The sequence below is a fragment of the Agelaius tricolor genome, unplaced genomic scaffold (genome assembly GCF_023055355.1).
Source record: "Agelaius tricolor isolate 1412-34295 unplaced genomic scaffold, bAgeTri1.0.p SCAF_5, whole genome shotgun sequence".
Classification (NCBI taxonomy): domain Eukaryota; kingdom Metazoa; phylum Chordata; class Aves; order Passeriformes; family Icteridae; genus Agelaius; species Agelaius tricolor.
The window spans coordinates 16,891,683-16,910,898 of record NW_027269265.1 but is presented as its reverse complement, the minus strand read 5'-3'; the positions used below and the strand labels follow the sequence as shown (position 1 = coordinate 16,910,898).

Below are 19,216 nucleotides of genomic sequence, written 5' to 3'. Positions count from 1 at the left end.
CACCTAAAAATATCCAGTAAAATATTTACTGTAGATAATCTGCTCTAGAGGTTATGCACCAGGCACTTGGAGTTCTTTGAGCTTTCAGTAATCCATGCACAGCCTCATTTCTTTCATTTTTCTTAAGTAGAGGACTACTAGGTGAAACCTAGGTTATTTAAATGTTAGAACACTCCGTTTTATTAATCTTTTTTCTTTTTTAATGTAAAATGTTTGCTGTGACAGTCTTTGAAGAGGATGTCAAACTCCAGTTGGTCAGAAGGCATTTTACACTCCTTTTGTAAATTCCTTGGGATTTGCATTTTCTCTGAAGTGTTAAAGACTTCTATGCAAATAAGTGCCCCATTAAGCAATTTTTCTTTGGCTGTCATTTATTAGGCCTGGCTAAGAGTGAGGTATGGCATCCTCTTCTTACAACATGTCATATTCAAGCTTACTTTTCTGTTGTGACTGCTTCTTAATGTATTGATGGGAAGCATGACAGCAATGCAGATTATTGACATTGTAAATAACTCCATTAACTCTGAGGTATTTCAACCCTCTCACCCCCGAGCATTTTTGAGCTTTAATAAAGATTTATACTAGTAACACATCTCTCTCCATTTTTAAAAGAACGCATTCTATTCAACCAGATTTTATTCCAGACCTAACACTGATTACAGAAACTGTTGTCAATTATTTGCTTCCCATTCAACTCAGTGTTCCCTTCCTGCAGCTCTAGTGAGATGCATCTTCAAACTGGAAGTCAGATGGGGCAAATGCCACAGATTCTTAGAATTACTTGCAATATGCAGAGAAGTTAGTATATAAATTTGATTAAATCACTTCTTCTCTCAGTCACTGTCTTGCTTTAACCCCAGCCAAGCCCAACCACCTGCTTGCTCACTGTTCCACCAGCACGTTTGGGGAGAGAATTGGAAAGGTAAAAGCTGGAAAACTCATAGGTTGAGATAAAGACAGCGTAATAGAGAAAGCAGAAGCCACAATATGAGCAAAGCAAAAGAAGGATACCTCCTATGGGCAAGCAGGTGTTCAGCCATCTCCACCAGAGCAGACCCCCATCACAAGTAATGGTGCCTTAGGAAGATGAAATCTGTCATGCCAAATGTGTCCTGCCTTCCTCCTTCTTTCACCCACTTTATATACTGAACATGATGCCATAAGGTCTGGAATATCCCTTTGGTCAGTTTGGGTCATTTGTCCCTGGCTGTGTCTGCCCCCAGCCTCCCATGCACTTCTAATTTCCTTTGCAGCGTGGCAGTAGGAAGAGTGAAAAAGGCCTTTGCTTTATTCAAGCCCTACTCAGCAATAACAAAACCATCTCTATTGCCATCACTGTGTTCAGTCAAATCCAGAACACAGCCCCATACCAGCCACTGTGAAGAAAATTGACTCTACCCCAGCCAAAACCAGTTGTAAGGCCCCAAACAACTCACTTGGTGAGACTTTTAACAGGGCTTACAATTGTTCATGCACTTTGAATTAGATTCATGGGAGAAATATTGACAAGATATTCTCAAGAGATCAACAAAGAAAACTTTACTGCCAACTCTAGAAAATCAAATAACTTTGACAAAAAGTTTGTAGCAGCATTCAGTCAACATAAACCACTTGTTAAAGTATTAGTTTCACCCATTCAATTTAGCAAACTCAAAGCCCATTCCATTTTAAGTTACTCAGAATTCTAACAAGAAGGAATCAGAAGAAAGAGAGAAAAGATACTGAAAATAACAAATATAGCTACCAACTCCTGAGTTCCAGCAGCATTCAAGTAATAGAAATTCCAAGAGGAGGAAGGTCAAGAAATTCTTGTCTCGTGTTTGGCCTTAAATACCCCTTGGCCTTGCTGGGCCCTTTCCCCAGGTGGGACTTTGGTCATTTGGCCACTCAGGAGCTGGGCTGGGAGCTCCAGGGGCAGGTGTGGAGCATTGCCTCTGATGTGTTGGGGATTGGTGGCTGCTGCAGGGCTGGGATAAAGGCCCAGGGGGTGCATGGAGCAGGGTGCTGCCTCAGCAGGGAAACGCCTGTTCTGCCTCTTCCACACACACGAAAGGTTTTGAGCCAGCATTGCATCCAGTCTCTCACACCAGCACAGAAACATGTTTCTATAATGTGGTGTTGCCTTATATCTTGGCCTAATGTCTTCCCACCCAAGAATTTGGTTTTGGCAGTAGTGAGTTGTGAGATGCTTGCCATTATTTTCCTGCTTCTTTAGATAACAAGTTGATTAAACTGTTCCACTGTGTGACAGTATTTTTCTTTAGAAAACTGTGATTAGTGGAAGTACTGGTTTAGTTTATGCATAAGATAAAATAATTACTTTTGGATAACAAGTACCAAAACAACAGAACTATAAATCATTTGAGTTTGGACAGGAACCCACTGCAGTCCCTGAACTATCCTTTGATGGATATTTAAGGAGGAGATGGAGAGGATTTCTGAGGAAATCATCAGAGCCTCAGTGCTTTGACAAACAGCAAGTGTTAATCCCTTATGTAATCTTGTGTCTCAAGGCAGACCATACCCGTGTTTTCTTTAGCCTTTTATGTACCCTTTCGGAGTTCAGATATGCCATGTAAAAGTAATCATGCCTCCTCTAAGACAGCAGTTGCCTGATCTTTCCAGCGCCTCTCTTTGTCTGCAGAGGTAAATGCCTTCACACCACCCACACACCCCAGGAGAGCACCCTTCCCCCCACTCCCTGCCTCTGCGACATCCATTTGCCTTTAATTACAGACTTAAGGATGTTGTTGTCACAGCTGAAGGTGACGTTAAGTGTCTCTCACATCATCACTTGTCTCTTCCTATTGTTGCTTTTACCCCTCTATGTTGAAGCTTCACAGTGCATCCTCTTAGAGAGTTGAAGCTTTGGGCTACAGTTTAATCTGTTTTGGCCTTATGGATTTGGTTGTTCTGTTTGGTTTTGTAAACTTTATTCCTGTTGGAATTCTAAAATGTGACTAATATAGAAGTCATTTACTCTTATTAAACCACAGCCTTTTCTAGAATAACCATAAAACCAAAACATTTAAAGAAAGTCTGCCTATCCATTTTAATAATCATACCATCCCTTGTTTGTAGAATAATCATCACTAATCCTCATCTATTTATTGTGGAGAAACTTGTCCCATGTCTTTCCTGATTATTTGCTTGTCTTACATCTACCTATTAACTCAACATATTAATGCAATAAAATATTCCAGCCATCAAATTACCCCCAATATTCATAAGTTGTTTCAAAGAAGCCATGAATGTATTCTGATTTATTACAAAAAGATCTAATGAATTGATTCTAAATGTTATTTTATAGATGGTATCGAGGCTATTTTCAGCAAAAGTTTCAATCTCTAATTGAAAATATACAGCTTTACCAACAGGACAAGTGTTCAGTGCAGGTGAGAGATTACATCACCATGCAATAATACTGAAGAGCCCTTACTATAGCTGGGGAAGATACGGCCTTCATGCTCAGCAAGATGCAGACTCACAATTAACAGCTCCCCCCCAAAATTTCTTTTTAATGTGCTATGATGAAAGCCTTTAGGAGACAACTGTAAACTGGTAAAATGACTTTTTCTCTGAAGCTGATAAATACTATAAAGGTCAAAAATTGGTTGTCCATCAGAAGTATGTGTCTATCAGATACAAAATCAGCAATCTATAAGTGTAATATCTTCTCTATTCCTGTTTATTTTTAAGAAAAGCATTTGAGATGGTTGACTTCTGCAGAGCTCCAGATCACAAGGTCACTGAAGTTAGATGCATTTCTGTTAATATTCTTAGCTATTTTTCATTTACATCGTTTATATCCTAAACAATGCCCACTTAATGCACTTTATTTCACATATTTTAATTTGTACACTTAGTAACTGTGGAAAAGTCACATACTGATCATTCTATTCTTTGAATTATAGTTTATGCATTTTGGACTTTTATTCTGTTAAATTATTCAGTCTTGAAATAAGTTTTTAATTTGGAACCGTTTGCTTTATGTAATCAACCATGGAATGAATATATATACTTATATATAATGCATCTATAGTTTTTATAAACATATATATACTTTTTTTTTTGCCTAGATTTTGAAACCAAGTGGAGATCACAATATTTTCCTCCTTCAAAAGGAGTGGAAAATACTGTGTAATATATCCAAACTGAAGCTGGATCTACTCAGAATGCTTGCTTTTTAAACTTTCCACTGAATGGGGGAGGGGTGGGGAGAGAACCATGTTTGTTGTTTGATGCAAAGGACACTGATTTGTTTATTTTTATATATGGTTTCAAATTCTTTTATGTGCCTTCTGGTAAACTTCTGGTATCTCTGATGTCTAGCAAGAAAGTCTCACTTCATTCCAGTCTTATAATTGAATGCGTCAGTGAGCTTGCATTACATCTGACAATTTTCCCATGGACACAATGATTGTATCTCTCATACATCTGCAGTTTGAAGTGCTTAATAGATTCAAAATCAGCCTTGTATAGCAAGCTTTCTATGTCAAACTCAGCTAATTTATAAAGACAAGTATTATGAGAATAGGAAAGAAATTTCCATTAGGGAAATCTGTCAGTAGAGGATGGAGTTTGAAAGTCATTAGGTACCATCATCTCTTCAAATGTTTTAGTTGTAGTAACTATTTTTTTTTAATACCAGTCTCCTTAGTGCTCCATCAGTGTGACTGGAAATCACAGCAGTTTCTAGTAACTGATGCCTGTTCATCTTCCTTTTGACTGATTAAAATCTTCTCATTTCAATCTGTAATGAGAAACGCCTTGGTCCTGTATTCAAATCAGGAATAAAATTCAAATCAGTTCTTCTATCTTTGCATATTATTAAAAATACTTCCTGGTAGTTAGGATACAGCAATATATGACAAAATACACCTTGCTCTATATGATTTTGGTTTGGTTATATTTCCAAGTAGCTGAACAGCTATCCATTCTGTAGGTTTATTTTTTTCTCTCCAGAAATGATGTTCCTATATATACTCCATCTTCAAAATTCCAGGTGGTCCCAAAAATGTGTCTTTATACTAACTATATTAAACGAGAAGCTACCTAAATAGGTCTAGGTTTGAACTAAACTCATTGCTCCCTTCCCCCACGATCAAAATCACACACATTTGACTAATCTTTTGGAGACAAACCCCACAGCTTTTTAGAGTTGCTTTTCAAATGTGAATGCTTTATTTTAATTGTACATTTAGACTTGGAGCACATTAATGCAAGCTGCTGAGTGCTATTAATTTGTCTTGTCTTTTGCCTCTGCATATACCATGTAGTCTGACCCTTCTTTGAGAGGAGATACTGCTGAAAATTGCTGGAAGACTCGTGCAAGATGCTTGTCTCAAGAGGAAATATATTTATGGAATAAGGATCAAAGGAATGTCTGTGTTTGTAGATTGCATTCTAATACAAAGACAGTTTTGTTACTTTTAAATATATTGGCTTTGAAAATGGAATCCTAATGAAACAGTCCATGCATAATTCTTAGCAGTTGCATCTAGTTTTCCAAGTAAAGTAATTTAGAAGGTAGCTGGTGAAATCCATATGAAATGCTGCAAGCTGCAGTTGTATGGGTAAAGTCCACTTGGATATCAGATCTTACATTAACTTCTATAAACATAAAAATGTCCCTTAGCTCCAAAGTTTCTGAACCAGAGGTCATGAAACACTGGAAGGATAAACCAGTTAGGTTTCGTGAATGTTTTCTCTGCTTTTGAGCTCTTCTTTAGGCTGTGCATTACTGATCCCTATCAAAGTCAGGATACTGGGCTAGATGTAGCTGTAATTCTATCTTCTGAAGAATATTGTTTTAATAATATTTTGAATTATTTGGACTTTATGTATATATTAACTGTACCATGAAACTATTCAGTCTCTATGATGTAATGTCAATTGAAAATCCATTTCAGAGGAGGGGGAAAATTCAGCCAGATCAAAAACTAATGCTCAAACAAGCCAAGGGTCTTTTCTCATTTGAAAATAAAATAAACCAAAACTTAGCACACTCCCCATACTTAGGATTTATAATAAGATATGTAAAAAAAAGTCCAAGAACAAAAAAGGACTCTTTAAAAGAGCCTCCTAAATAGGAATATCAGAAAATGGTTTGGGTTGGAAGGGACCTGGAAAGTCATATAGTTCCAATCTCTCTTCCATGGGGAGGGAAGGGACACCTTCCACTAGACCAAAGGGCTTTCTCAAAGCCCCTTTCAAACTGGCCTTGAGCACTTCCAGAGATGGGCTGCCTGGGTCAGTGCTTCACCACTCTCTCAGGAAAGTATTTCTTTTCAATATCTAACCCAACCCTACCCTCTTTCAGTTTAAAGATACAACCCTTTGTCCTATCAAATTCCAAATTGGGATATGGAATTTTGAGGTATGTTATTACAATTTCCTATCTGGCATGTATAGAGAAACCAGGAAAAAGGATCAATGGTTGCTAATGGTTGCAGACAAAAACAGAGCTAAACCTTATTTCTGAACTGTATGGTTCATCAGTACTAGTTATAACCAGGTTCTTATATCAAGGTTGTTAGCTTGTTTCATATACGTGTTTATAAAAAGCGAGTGTATTGCTTATATATTTTTCTGTCTTTATGCTTACTTTTCTGTCATGTCTTTCTCTATGTAGCTCTGCATATAGGATATGGCTTGTATGCAAACATGTATGCAGCTGAAGTACAATACAGCAAATGTTTAAGCACTTCATCTGTCCATGAGCTCAGTGGGACTAATTATCTGCTTATCTCTTTTACTTATATTCATTGAAGTACTAGAGGTTTGAGTCCTTAAACTGTAAGCTCTGTGGTAAGGTTTTAGGCATATTTACAGCTACTATATCTGGGAACAAAACTCTAAAAAAAATAATTATAGTAAAAGCTTAAACTTTTGTGCTGCTTCTGTACAAAATATAGGCTCAATTTCTGAATTAGAGTACACTAAATATATATATATATATATATATACACACCATATAGCACACCAATTATAGCTTATTTATATCTTTAAAATATAAAATGAGGTGATAGAAGTGTAAAACATTTTCAGCCCTTTCATATTCTTTGGTAATGAAAATCAAAATTATGACATCAGCATCCTTTTCAAGCCAACTAACTGATGCTGCAGCATTATGAGTCATGTCTTTTAACACCAAACTGCTTTTAAAAAAAAAATAATGGTGAGAAAAGGTTTGAGGGTGATACATGTACAGATCTTATTCTATTCATGGACCATAGGGAAAAGCAGCAAAAGTTCAGGATTAAGTCTATGAGCTAGAAATGTAGCTTCATTTTTCAACATCGAGCTCTTTGCTGATACTGCTCATGAACACAGTGGTTTGAGATGTTCAGTCTGCCTGCTGTAACTGCACTGGACACAGTGGTGTATCGTACATAATTGCGTAAGGCACTGAATAGCGACAGAGTGAGAGCGTTTAGTCAACCGATACCTGATCTAATCTGTCAGCAGGAACTTAGATGTGAAATTCTTCACGTGGCCTGTGCTGGGACCAACAGCAGAGCAGAGCTCCTGAGCTGCTCCCCTGTTGCATTTGTCGCTGTAGCTGTCACACTCCCTTGCACTTTCTGCACAGCCATGGATGGTGCTGCTGCCACCAGTGGTGATGCCCCAAGGGTGCCATGACAGAGTGACTGCATCAGGAACACCCACATGCTGTGCAATCAGGCTGCCCAGGAGTTCAATAAGGGCCTGTATCCTTTCAGGCCCTTAAAAGAAAGGTAATTGGGAATTTTCTTTTCAGAACAATGCTTCACTTCAAGCCCACCTTTCTCCTATGCAGTAGGCACTATGGCAGCCTCTAGCTATGGCATAACACTCTCTGCTTTGTCAAGGGTTACTGTGGTGGATGAGGACAGTTGCCCAGTGTCATTACATCATATACTGTTCTTGAATGACTGTTTTGAGTTCAGAAATGGTGAGGGGAACTGTTGACACTCTGCAGCACCAACACACCACTTGCAGGAGGTCTCTTCTCATGGTCATCATGGTTGCCACTTGCCTATAAAATTAATTCATTCCTGGTTCCTGTGGATGACTGGACAATCAGGTCAGTGTAGCTTGGTTGAGCTGCCGCATCATCCAGGTCTTCCATCAGTCACATTACCGTACAGCTGAGATCCTAAAAGGTTCACATGCTGTAGAGTTTCATACTTTCTCTGTATAAGCAGGGGAAGAAGAGTTAGGAATGATGTCGAGACCTTCATTTGAGCCCACCACAAGGACCTTTGACTGTTCAGGATTATAACTCATTCATTCTACACATTCTTGTTCACAAGTTTGGGGATGGTGGCGATTATCATTGATTATTTATGGATTCTGTGATGCAGTCTACCAAATAAGTATGTAACATCTGTGGTTTTCAGAGCTTGGGCATCTTCACTAGTGACAAAGCAGCACTCTCTTCTCCAAAAGGACTGTGGTATTGTCAGCCTTAGAGTATATGTCTAATTACTGATAGCACTGCTTGTTGCTATTCCTTCTCATCGTCCTGCTGTACTAAGTGTTGGTCAAACACTCCCTGAGCTCTTGCAGATCGAGGACAAATGTGTCTGCAGGTGCCTGGCTGCACCAAACAGACCACTGAGGGCAGTTTCCAGATCATCATGACAACTGTAGTCACCGCATAATACCACAGTTGCCAAGTAAGCATTAATGAAAGCATAGTAATGCAGCTATAATTTGTCTGTAACTTGGAATCCTTCGAGTTAGAATGGATGCTGTAGAACAGAGCTGTCCAGTTATCCTTGATGCAAATTAGCATTTATTATGGGGGGACAGTGTGGATGCTCCAAGACAAAATAGAGTCCAAATGCAGACCATTTACTATCACATAGTACAGTTGCTAACAGCAATTTACCTATACTTACTCCTGAAAGTTGCAGTGAGATATTCTTGGAGATCCTGCCACAGATTCATCTGATCATCCATATAGCACTACTTAAGCCTGGAGGTTTGTCAGGGAAATTATGCTCTCTCCTTTGAGCTGTTCCCAGTACTTCTTGGTCTAGGAGTTGAAGGAAGCAGTGGAACAATGAAAGTTAATATCTATTCCTCACGGGTATGTGTGGAGATGGAGATATTTGTTCTTGGTAGTTTGGAGAGGTACAATTCACTGGAAGTTCCCCACACACAGCCTGCTGAGACACCCACATCTCAAGGACACTAACTTTGTGTAAACACACGGGCTGGAATAATTTTACTGACCATCGCTGAGGAGAATTGCTTGGTGAGCAGTGGTGGGTACAGTGACAGCATCTGCTGGCAGACATGTGAACAAAAAAGGAATGGCATAATCCTGGAGGTAGCCTGAAAGACCTGACAGCAAGAGCATGGCACGTTTTTTGGGAGCATGGTTCTATTTTTATGATGTGTAGGTAGCAGAACATCACTTACCTGCTTGCCTTCGGATGGAATTCCTTGGTAGGAATGAGCACCCCATCAGCCCTGTAACCGTGCATGATGTGACTGGGTGTAACCTAGGTGGTGACATATGTTCTTATCAAAACAAGTACCCGTGGCTGCTGCCTTGCCAACAAAGCAGTACAAGTAATTGTACTTTGTCCTATGGACTCCATTTTCTCTCCTTCTGGGTAAGACTGGAAAGAAAAAATTCCCTCGCTTTAGGAGTTTTTGTCCAGCCAATGCCCATCACCTTTGCTGTGTGCAGTGTTAGCTGCCCAGTGCTGCCACAGGGGCTTAGGGGAGGCTGGCACTGGTGGTCTGCAGCAAGGTCCCCCTGCACTCTTGCGCTGTCTTGGTGCCAGAAGAGGCCAAGATAGAGAAATAGTATCTGGACCTAGCCCAGAAAATTGTGGAGCAACTCTTAAAATCTGTAGCTCAGCATAGATTGAGAAACAGTATTTAAATACTATCCTCATACCCTTATGTTTTTTTCAATTTCTTGAAGTTGAATAAGCAACTCTTGTCATCTAATATGAAAACAACCTTCAGTGGATCATTTGCAGCCTCTTGCTCCTGGTGAGTATTCCTGCCAGCAAAGTCCAAGGCGTGAATGTAGCAGCTTTAAATCGTGATGAATTTCTTAGTCTCCTCTTAGGTGTATGCTGCATCTTGCCAAAGGTGCATGTAAGTGAGGTGGCTGTTCTAAAACTTGTTGGTTGTATGTATTTGTAAGGTGATGAAGCAGGAAAGTGGGTATTAGGGTATGACTCAAGGGGTTGGAAGGGTGTGTGAAGTCATGAGGGCTCATCCTTTGCAGGATAAAAAAGCCTGAACAACTGGGATCTTGCATAGGTTGTGCCCATGCAAGGGCAGGGCCCAATGTGAACTATTCTCTAGTCTCTGCCCATATTTCTCACCTCAGAAACAATTTGTTTTGTTCCAGAGCAGAAGCTGAGTGTAAAGTTATACCAATGCAGTGGTTGCAGCAGCATACAGTGCTGTCTGAAATGGCTGCTTTGAAACTGGTAATTGCTTTCTGTTATTTGTTCTTAATATACTGAGAGAAACTAGATGTTGTGTACCTTTTTTGCAAATAAACAAGATTGCATCAAAGACATATTGATCCTATCAATTTCTCGTCCTGACATAATCTGCAGGGTCTCAAGTATAGGCTGGCTGCTTTAAGCAGCAGACAGAACACTAATGGAAGCTAATTTAAATTTCGATTTGCAGCCCTCATTTAGAGGTGCATAAACTTCAAACACAAATGCCCTATATTTCAAATGTAAAGTTAAATAATAATTTGCTGGATGAGCTGCTGTCTGAAAATACACAACACACTCCCCTTTTGGAATGATACACAAAGATCTTCTCTGCTTTGAAATGATTCATAGCAGATGGGAAGAAAAAGGATCATTAATTGATTCTTCAAATAAAAGATCACAAGTGTAACTGAGAGATCCTGTTGGAAAATCAAATTAACTAAATTTCCAGAGAAGCTTGTGCTTTTCACAGAAGTCTGCTGGCAGAATTTCAAATCAGCTTGATGATTAAACAGCAGGTCATTTAAAGCGTGTTTACGTTAACAATCCTCTGTAACCATATTCATACTAGGGCAAGGCAAAGTACACAAAGTGTTTGTTAGATTATAATTAGTTTAGATTACTTTCCATTATGTATTGGTAAAGGCAGCCCATGGGCTGGCTCATGTTTCAGGTTCCTCTGCTGCAGTAGCTCTGGGTAAGGTATCTGCATGACAATATCTAAAAACCCTGCCCAGCAGTTTTAAGTACTGACCCTTGCACTTTTTTGGCCCATGATCCCGTACATGCCACCACCCATTCTTATTATCAAACTTTAAACTGAAAATAGGACAAAAGTGATATGAGCAATGCAAGGTTATATTTCGTAAGAGTCTTTGGGCTCCTTGCAAGCAAGTCTCTAGATTATGCTGCATCAAACCATATTCTTACTAGTCTATCAGTGCCACTGGAGAAACAGACCTGTAATTCATAACACCAGAAATTGGTGTTAACTACTTTGCAGTGTTCAAATCTGTTTATTACCCTTACCACCCATACTTTTTATAGGCTGTGAATTCTCATGTGTTCCATTTTAAAACCCCAGAAATGCTATTTTTTTACTTCTATTTCATTAATTCACTTGATATGTGTGAAGGCAAAGCAGTCACACTGGCACTTCTGAAGAATGTTTTAATCCTTTGTGTTATTACATAATTTCTTGATTCATTTTTATCTGGTGTAGTTTAGCACACCAGTATGGACCCACCCACTGCATCTCAAATTGTAATCTCTCTGACACTTAAATGACATTTTTCCATTTTCTTGGATGATGAATAATTTACAATGTGGGCCTGTAAAGAATCTATGTTCGTATTTAAATATCTGCAAAATTTACAGATTCACTTTTTCATTTTGAAAGCTCTAAGATAATAGAAAATGTTTCACGTACTGGCCTTCCTTCTTTTTCCATAAAGAGCTTTTGTTTTGCAGATTGCAAAAACACTTAATAAACTGTAGCTTGTAAGATATATAACTTTGTAAGGCAGTTCGTGGTTCCACTGTCAGAAATTAAGAATTAAATAGAAAAATTACGAATTAAATAGAAAAACTATGCTTAAGCCAAGCCTGTCTGTAATATTAAAAGGGATATATAGATATAGATATATATTCACCTATGACTATAGGTGGGGTCAGAGGAGTCTAAATCTTAAATCTAAGTCTGGGAAAACATTTGTGAATTTATTTATTTATTTATGTGTATTATGAGTTCTAATGTTAGACTATTTTGTCTCACACTAGGAACAGAAAAAACTCGTTTAAGATTAAAAATTGAGATGTTAAGGTACAACTGAGAGAAACATCAACTATATGAATTAAAAAGAGCCAGTGAGAGGAGAGAAGGCATTAAAATTCCCATATTGCCAGAGGATGCAGTCAGACAAACCAAGGAAGCAAGTGCTACAAAGGTCAGCCCAGCTTGGAGTTATGGAGATGGGGGTCTGAGCTCAGGGAGGAAAAGATGCAGAGATAAAGGCATACTGTAGAAAAAGTGGAAGAAAATGAGGAATAGCCTGGAAGATGCAAAGAGGCTACTCTGTCCATCATGCAAGTAATCTAAAATGCAGGGCAATCTCTTTTTTTAAATCTTGTCTGGAACTACATTTTTCTTGCTTCATGTCTTCCTCTCAACATGCTTTTTTCCTTGCATGAGTTGTGGATTTTTGGGGAAGTAGAGCATATTCTTTACAATCAGTACCAAATATGAGGCTTAGAACCAGTCCCATTCCAGTCATCTCAGCAAAGATCAGCCCAGCATTGCAGTCACCTGTATTCAACTAGTGCTCTGAGAACAGCATGTAGAAATGACTTAGAGGTTAATGACTTGGACCTTCATATGGCAACCAGGGAGCACAATTTCTAATGAATAAATACTCACCCTCCAAATATGGCTTTCTTGGAAATTGTTATTGTCTTGGTAATGAGATATTTTGAAAATCATCTGGGCCAAATTAATCAGATAGTGGTAACTGCTTAATTCCACTGAAGTGGTGCTGCACAAGTATTTACTGAATGAAGATGTCAACTAACAATTTTATGTTACTTATTAAAGCCAGACCCAAGATCTGTTTAGAACTTTCACCAAACTGTACTTCCTGACTGCCACTGTGATACAAAGAGAGTTTTTTTTCTTGAATATTTATATTTTCTTATTTTCTTGAATCTTTATATTATAAAGATTTATAATATAATGTCATTTCAATACAATATTGTTCCTTACAAATTGATTCATTATTCTGAACTACTGATCTGGCATAAGCTAAACTGTCCTCACTGCCTGATCACACAGCTCCCTACATAATTTTCATCTTTTTCCAGCTTTGAAGTTTCATCATCCTTGTCAAGATCTGGAAGTGCAGCTCAGGATATGGTAGTGCCCACAAATCAGTAGTGGGTAAGTGCCATCTTAATGTCTCAGACAGCAATGTATTTTAATACTTAGCCATTTAATTCAGTATGTAAAACTCAAGCTACACACGAAATACATTGAACCTTCATGAAAACTCTAAAAAGAAAAGTGTTTATTGTGCTTCTAATGTGGAAGCAGATATTTAAGAAAATGCTCCTCAAGAACAAACTTGATGCTTCAGTGCTGTGAAGCTTTACTATATTGATAGTTGGTGTTGAAAGTCAGGAAGTCTGATGTGAGCAGCATGACTTAGAACAAGGTCTTTTTTCAGACTGGGTGCTCTAAGTATGAAATTTGTCATTATGCAGCCAGTCAATGACTTGACTTTAAAACACTGTTTACACAGGATTCTATCTGGTCTGCTTTAAATGTTCATTCCATTAAAGAGAACAGACTGGAAAGCCAGATCTTAGGAGCTCTTTGGGGGGACACCACATCGGATACCTTCAGGCACAACAGCCATCTTATTAGCTTTGTCAGCCTCTTCTCTTAAGGCCTTTTTAACACCCTGCATGTTATCTTGTGTCATGATCCAACATACCCCCATGAGGTAACTGATACTATCATTATCTGAAACTGTCTCAGAACAGAGTAAAGGAATTAAGAAACCTCTGCCAAGGCACAGATCCTGCTAACTGATTAACCACTGTCTCACACTGTTTACTTAGAGTGGGGCATGAGGCCCCTATGAAGTCAGTCTGTGCATTTTATTAGGCATCCTAAAAGAAAAAAACAGAAAAGATGCTTTAAGATCCTAATAACCTCCATACTTTTCCCCAGTCATTCCAAACATGCCATGGTCATGACAGCTCCAAGGATTTTTCAGGAAGTTCTAGAGATAGTTGGGGAATTTAAACCTGACTATTTCTCTAGCTTAGAGAAATAGCATACTGCATTTCCAACTGTTTGTGGGCAAGTCATATAGCAAAAGTTGGGTTTTACTGTGAGCATCTCACTGGTTTTATTGTCTATCCAATATTAATTTAGTAATTCATAAACAAAATAACAGCACAATCTATTACAGATATTGTATGGCAAATACAGTGATCTAAAGTTATAACTCAGAACATTAATCAAATTGAGTTTTTCCTGTTACTATATAAAATTGCCCCGGGAAGGTGAGTCTTGTCTCACTGTGCTTATACAAAGTTAATGTTTAAATTATTCACTTTCTAACCAGTCATCATCAATAGTATACCTTTATTCACAAGTAGGAGCAACAGGCCCAAGTGCTTCTGTATGGTATCTACAGCTGACATTTCAGCACTACTGATATTCAAAGTCCTGTTGCTTGTTAGCCACTTGCTGTCAAATGAACTAAAAACTTTTAGGGGCCTAAATGTTTGCTGATAAAATCTCCTAGGTACTTTCATTTCTGCTGCTGGGCACACACTTTATAAGAGGACAATCAGGCTTTCTCAACGTTGGAACAGGGCATTTGTGACAAAATACTTAGCTAAAGACAGCTTTTGTTACAGACTAATTTTCTGGACTTCAGACTGTCTTTCAAGTCCAAGTAAACTAGTAGTTCATCAGTAGCAGGCCATCAATCCTCCCAATTTAGATGGTTTTAAAGATCCTCAGAAATAAAGAATTATCTGAAAGAATCTAATTAACACATCTGGAATGTTTTATTAGGATCATTGTATTTAGTTTGAAATATCTTGCATTAATCATTCCAGATGTGTTAGAAATTCTCTTTACAGTAAGAATAGGGTATCTTAAATTGATACTTATAGGCCTGAATTAGTGCTCAGTGACATCTCCATATCCAACTTCTTGTTATCTTTAAAGTGTGTGTTTGGAATTGTTCATGATTTTGTAATGAAGACTATTTTTGTACAGCATACAGAGTGATAATGTAAAAGCAGCAAACAAGATCTAGAAAGTAGTAAGTTGGAGTTCAGAAAAAAGACTGTTTTCTTTTGGCTGACAATGTTATATAAAGATTTCAGAATTAAGAATAGAGACAAAGTTTACTTTAAATTTCAGTGCACCCAACTTAACATTTCAGAGCTCTGCAAACTCTGGGAAACATTTTGGACAGACTAGGATAAAAGTATCATTTCAGTCAAAACATATCACTACTCTTCAAGTTAAATACAGAACGATTGCTCAGAGGTTTAAATTTTCACACTATTCCACTCCACTCTCCAGTCGTGAGAGTGAAACTTTGTATTATCATAGTTACAGAACAAAAAACTGAGGACCTTTAACAGAAAAGTTAACTTTTGCTAGAAGGATGTAACATCTCATTATATATTAATTTAGCAACAACTTTTAAAAAGAGCAGCACAGCTTCTCTCATATTTATTATTTCTTTTGAATGACATCAAGAATGGCTTGTTCTGATTTAAAGAAAAACTTAGAAGTTGGTAATTGAATTAACTGGAGGATAGTTCAGTTTCTTTACTTGAAAGTAACCAAGGTTAATATCATATGCAGCCAAGTTATTATTTTAGCCAGACTTAACTCTTACTTTTTCCTAATAGTGATGTAATAAATCCTTTTTAGGTATTAGTATTTCAGGTTGAGAGAAAAACTCTTTGGAAACTTTGTCTGGGTTACAGAAAAATGACATTTTAAATCTTCAAAAGAATAAAAAAGAGGCAGTTATTGATTGTAATTAGGAAACTTATTTCTGTACCTAGACCAGATTGTGTGACAAGTGACTTAAACATCTCTATGTGTGCTTTCCCAGTGGAAGAATAGCCACAGGAGTATTAATTCTGCATAATTAATATTTGAAAACCATAATACATGTGAAATGAATTACAGGGAGACTTTCTGAATATAGTTCTCTCTTTACCACAAGGCTGCCTTGCTAATTGCCTAAAAGTTTTTGATCAGAGAAGTGATATTATAGATTATACCCTGGTAGGTTAATCCACTTGTGCTTTTGCAATTTTAAATTTACAATGACTTTTGGAAAACTGCATACTCTAGAAAATTAATATTTATCAGGGAGGAAATAAATGTTTTTTACATTATAGGGCAGCAAAATTTTGTGCTTTATCCCAAATAATAAAATGCATGTCTCCAGCTAATTTATTGAAAGATTCAATAGCATATAGTCATAGAATGTCAGTAAAATAACCTTTTGAATTTGATCTCCCTTTTGAGCTACAACTTAGAATTTCCCAGTGATAATAACTTTGGTGGAATACAAGGAGGAAATGTAAGCTAAGTTCTCCAGAAAATCAGAATTTATAATGGGGGGGGTGGGGCAGGGGGGAGGTCCTTTGTGTTTAAATTTATAATTATCTTTCTGTTAAGGTGGAAAATATGCTTTGGACAGGAGGGTTGAAATCTCTCCTTCCTCATGTGCTAAGAAGAATAATTAGATGCAACAGACTCAGTATTACTAATACTTCTGGAATGGCAGAAGGTAAGTAAACCTAACAGCTCTCTGTGCAAAGTGATTCTATTTTAGATTCATAACTACGTTGTTTTTGTTTGTAAAGGATTGAAGAAATATCAAAAGCACCAAAGTAAAACAGAAGAAAATGTTATGTTCTTGGGTGTTTTTGAAATCATACTGTAAGCACCTGACTCTGTTTTTTAAATTGTAAAGATATATCAGAAGAAATGCACTATCCTACCTGAGTAATATACATGGACTTTGTTTTCAGTGTCTGCAGTGCATCCCTCAGCTTCCAATTGTCATTGAGAAATGATGGATGTATTTGAAATATTTGAAAAATCTTTAACCAAATCTGGGTTTTCTTGCATGTTATTATCACATTTGTAAGATGTTCTTCACTATGTTCTTCACAGAGACCTTGCTTTACTTAGCACATTAGATATGCTTTGGGAAGAATTATTGTTACGGGAGTGGTTTTCTGCTTCATTTTTTTGCAGAAGGTGAAGATTACTGGGTCAGCAAGGCTGAGAATTATAAGGGGGAGGGAAAAATTGTTTTTATACTCAGATAACAGAATGCATTCCGGAAAATTGATTCCTGTCTTGACTTTCATCGCTGGACTTTTACAGAAGCAGAGAAGTCTGTCATTGTTCTGATCAACTTTCAAAAATAACATAAACAAAAATACCATGGCAAATACCTGATCAACAAAGCTGTGTGTACAATAGTAGTAATACTATAAAATATGTTAAAGGTCATATTTTAGAACTGTAGTGAGTCTTGAAATTGTAGTTTTCTTTTCTATCAGTTCCTAAGTTGAAAAATACTAATGAAAGACATTTTATAATGTTTATAATTTGCAGTTTGCCCCAGCCAAATTTTTAAAGTGAATTTATTGCTTCAGTAGTTTTAAATGTATTAGTTCTAACATTTTTAGAAGTATTGTTGACATATAAAACAAGTTGATGAACAAACAGTTTCATTATACGAAAGGAACCATTGTAGCGAATTGTCTTATGCTGTTGTTAACAAATTCTTTCTTACTGCCCTCATTGTAATTCACCATAGAGGTTAAAAGCTCTTTCTAAAATTCTCTGAACTTGGACATAAGTGTGTTGCATTACTGCCTGGGTTGGTCAACACATCCAGCTCCACTACCATTGCTTGTGAATATATTCATAATGATGGCTCCATAATGCAAGTGAATCCATCAGGAGATATGGGTTGTATATTCCCATATATAATATTTGCAAGAATTTATAGGAGAAGCAATAAAGTTCTCAAAGTATTACAATGAAGCTGCCTGAGTTTATCGAGTATTTGCCTGAAGATTCGGGCTCTCATCTGTAACTAGTATGTGAAATTCAGTGTTGTCAGTTGAGTACCCTGACTAAACCCATGATTTTAAGAACTCATTAATATAACCAGCAAAGCAGAAAGTGCCTGTGGAATTCTCATGGATGGCAGGGAATGAAATTGAGGGGTAACCAAACTTAATGTTTTATTCAGTGGTTAATGTAGTATGTTTATTTAGCAAAAATATTTTTCTGTATTTAGCAAGAATCTTGTTCTGTATTTAGTAACTTTTGCTAGTAATAAAATGAATTTTTGTACTGACTACTCCCAAGAGACCAGTTTGTGGACAAATTCAGTATGCAAATGCATGCTTACCTCAGCCTTTGCTTTGCATTTTTCCATCAGGAATAGAATGCTCTTTGGATGTCTTTGTTAGCTTTAGTCAAGAGTAAGGTTTGGCTCATTTTCTACAGCCTTTGAAAGCAGCTCATTGATTTCAACTAAATTATTGCCTCTTTGATGACAGACTACTGCAGTATTTAAGAAAGTGAGTGCTTCTGTGCAGCCTCCTACTCACCTGCCTGATAGCAGACAGTAATAACTCTTCAAGAGAGAATTGGTACAGAATTTAGGGATTGTTAATTGCTGGATTTATACACCCCAGACCTGTTGTACTCCAGATTTCCCCCATTATTTGAACAGTTGATATTTCCATGCAGGAGAGTTTAAATGGCATTGGTATTAACTACTACTGTTAAGAAAATAAATTTTTGCTCAATGGGACCTTTCTTCAGTGGTACTCATTGCAAAAATGCTAATGCCTTTAGAAGCTATTTCATAGTAGTAATCAAGAACCTTTTAAATCAAAGTTGTTTCCAAGTGAAGAAAGTGTAGCAGTTCTGTTTTAGTTTGGGTTTTTTTTAAATAAGAAGTTAAATCAGAACTTCAATTAGAAATTACTGAGATTCAGTGGACAGTCAAGAGTTTATTCCTGAGCTGTAATCATATCTGTTTAATTGCAGCCCACATTAAAATTCCCTAGCCAAGAAATTTTAAAGAATGTGCTACAACATCAAGATACCAGGAGTTTACTTTTGGGTTGATTTATATCTTGGTGTGGTGAAAAATAATTGTGAAAGTGTG

The 19,216-nt window shown here is 37.3% G+C and overlaps 1 protein-coding gene across 11 annotated transcripts in view; it reads left to right on the top strand.

Moving 5' to 3' along the window:
• Positions 1-19,216, top strand: part of DGLUCY (D-glutamate cyclase) — a 48,670-nt gene that overhangs the window by 6,453 nt on the left and 23,001 nt on the right. For 2 of the 11 annotated variants that reach the window (XM_071426626.1, XM_071426615.1), the window contains exons 2-3: positions 13,323-13,398; positions 16,690-16,801. In XM_071426626.1, the coding sequence (XP_071282727.1) occupies positions 16,699-16,801 (103 nt within the window). In that variant the 5' untranslated portion in view covers positions 13,323-13,398; positions 16,690-16,698. Of the gene's footprint in view, positions 1-7,606; positions 7,740-9,928; positions 10,000-10,366; positions 10,449-12,272; positions 12,413-13,322; positions 13,399-16,689; positions 16,802-19,216 lie in introns of those variants that run through there. The other 9 variants (XM_071426619.1, XM_071426616.1, XM_071426617.1 and 6 more) reach the window with 9 other exon arrangements.